The sequence below is a fragment of the Helobdella robusta genome (assembly GCF_000326865.2).
Source record: "Helobdella robusta unplaced genomic scaffold HELROscaffold_68, whole genome shotgun sequence".
Lineage (NCBI taxonomy): Eukaryota > Metazoa > Annelida > Clitellata > Rhynchobdellida > Glossiphoniidae > Helobdella > Helobdella robusta.
In genome coordinates this window covers 63,013-64,390 of record NW_008705387.1, presented here as the reverse complement: position 1 = coordinate 64,390, position 1,378 = coordinate 63,013, and the positions used below count along the sequence as shown (strand labels likewise).

General features: G+C 41.3%; 1 protein-coding gene across 1 annotated transcript in view; it reads right to left on the bottom strand.

Moving 5' to 3' along the window:
• Positions 1-1,184, bottom strand: part of HELRODRAFT_181112 (hypothetical protein) — a gene marked incomplete at both ends in the record, with an annotated part of 11,504 nt that extends 10,320 nt beyond the window's left edge. Inside the window, one exon of the mRNA XM_009030403.1 lies at positions 9-1,184. Coding sequence (XP_009028651.1) covers positions 9-1,184 — 1,176 coding nt within the window. The remainder of the gene's footprint in view (positions 1-8) is intronic.
• Between the last annotated feature and the right edge of the window lie 194 nt (positions 1,185-1,378).

Genomic DNA, 1,378 nt, shown 5'->3' with positions numbered 1-1,378 from the left:
TCATCCACCCCGTCGATTGTCATTTCAGCCACTCTCACAACATAGTTTACATCCCGACCGACAACATTTGATCTGTCCACAAGCCCAATACCGGAACTACCAACTTCACCAAGTTCAAATTTATATTTATTAATTTTATTCACTGCGGAATCCTTCTTCTCCTGACTAATATCAGCTCTACCTATATCCTTGATCATAACCTTGCAACTCTTTTCACTACCTTCATCGTCTTTCTCCTCATCAACATCTCGATTAGGAACTCCATCTACAACTACACTGTCATCTATTTTACAATTATTAAATTCACAAACTTCATCATCTTTCTCGTCATCAACGTCACGATTCTGAATTTTATTTGTAATTACACTGCCATCTAATTTACAATTATTAAATTCACAAACTTCATCATCTTTCTCGTCATCAACGTCACGGTTCTGAATTTTATTTGTAATTATGCTGCCATCTATTTTACAATTATTAACTTCACAAACTTCATCATCTTTCTCGTCATCAACGTCACGGTTCTGAATTTTATTTGTAATTACACTGCCATCTAATTTACAATTATTAAATTCACAAACTTCATCATCTTTCTCGTCATCAACGTCACGATTCTGAATTTTATTTGTAATTGCGCTGCCATCTATTTTACAATTATTAAATTCACAAACTTCATCATCTTTCTCGTCATCAACGTCACGGTTCTGAATTTTATTGTATCTCTCTTGACACTGCCCATGGGGGGCGTCAACATTGTAAAAGGTCCCTAAATTGACCAATGAACCACTGGCAGATAATACCCCTGCAGCAGGTACTACATAAGGCGTTACCAACTTTAACTGTTCTACCACTCCTGGATTAATAATTAGTGGTTCACTAGCATTTGGCACCACGGCACACCACACCCGGACGCCAGGGGTAGCAGCCTTGTCCCCCTGAGTCAACGTTACCCATGTGGCATCCACCTCAGCCACCTGTCCATTCCATCCCTTGATCCTTTCAGTTCCCAAACTGGGTAGATTCAACTCCTGGCATAACTTCTGTGAAATCCCACATACCTCAGCACCGCTGTCGACCAGAGCCTCGCACACTGGACCGGGTTGAATTTTTACCTTGACATATGGCCTCTCAAAATATTTCTCTACTCGCATGGCCTCTGTCAACCCGAGCTGTTTGCTGTGCATTCCGGGGTTAATCTGACAATTCATCACCCTCTTGGCCGGTGTCGTATAGTTAGACTTTTTTGTGCAATGTTTGGCCAGATGGCCGTTACTACCACAGGTAAAACAATTTGGCTTCATCGATGGACCCCTCCTCTCATCCTTTACAAACCCTTTACGGTCACTTCCTAACTGAGCATGACCAGACTGTGTTCGAA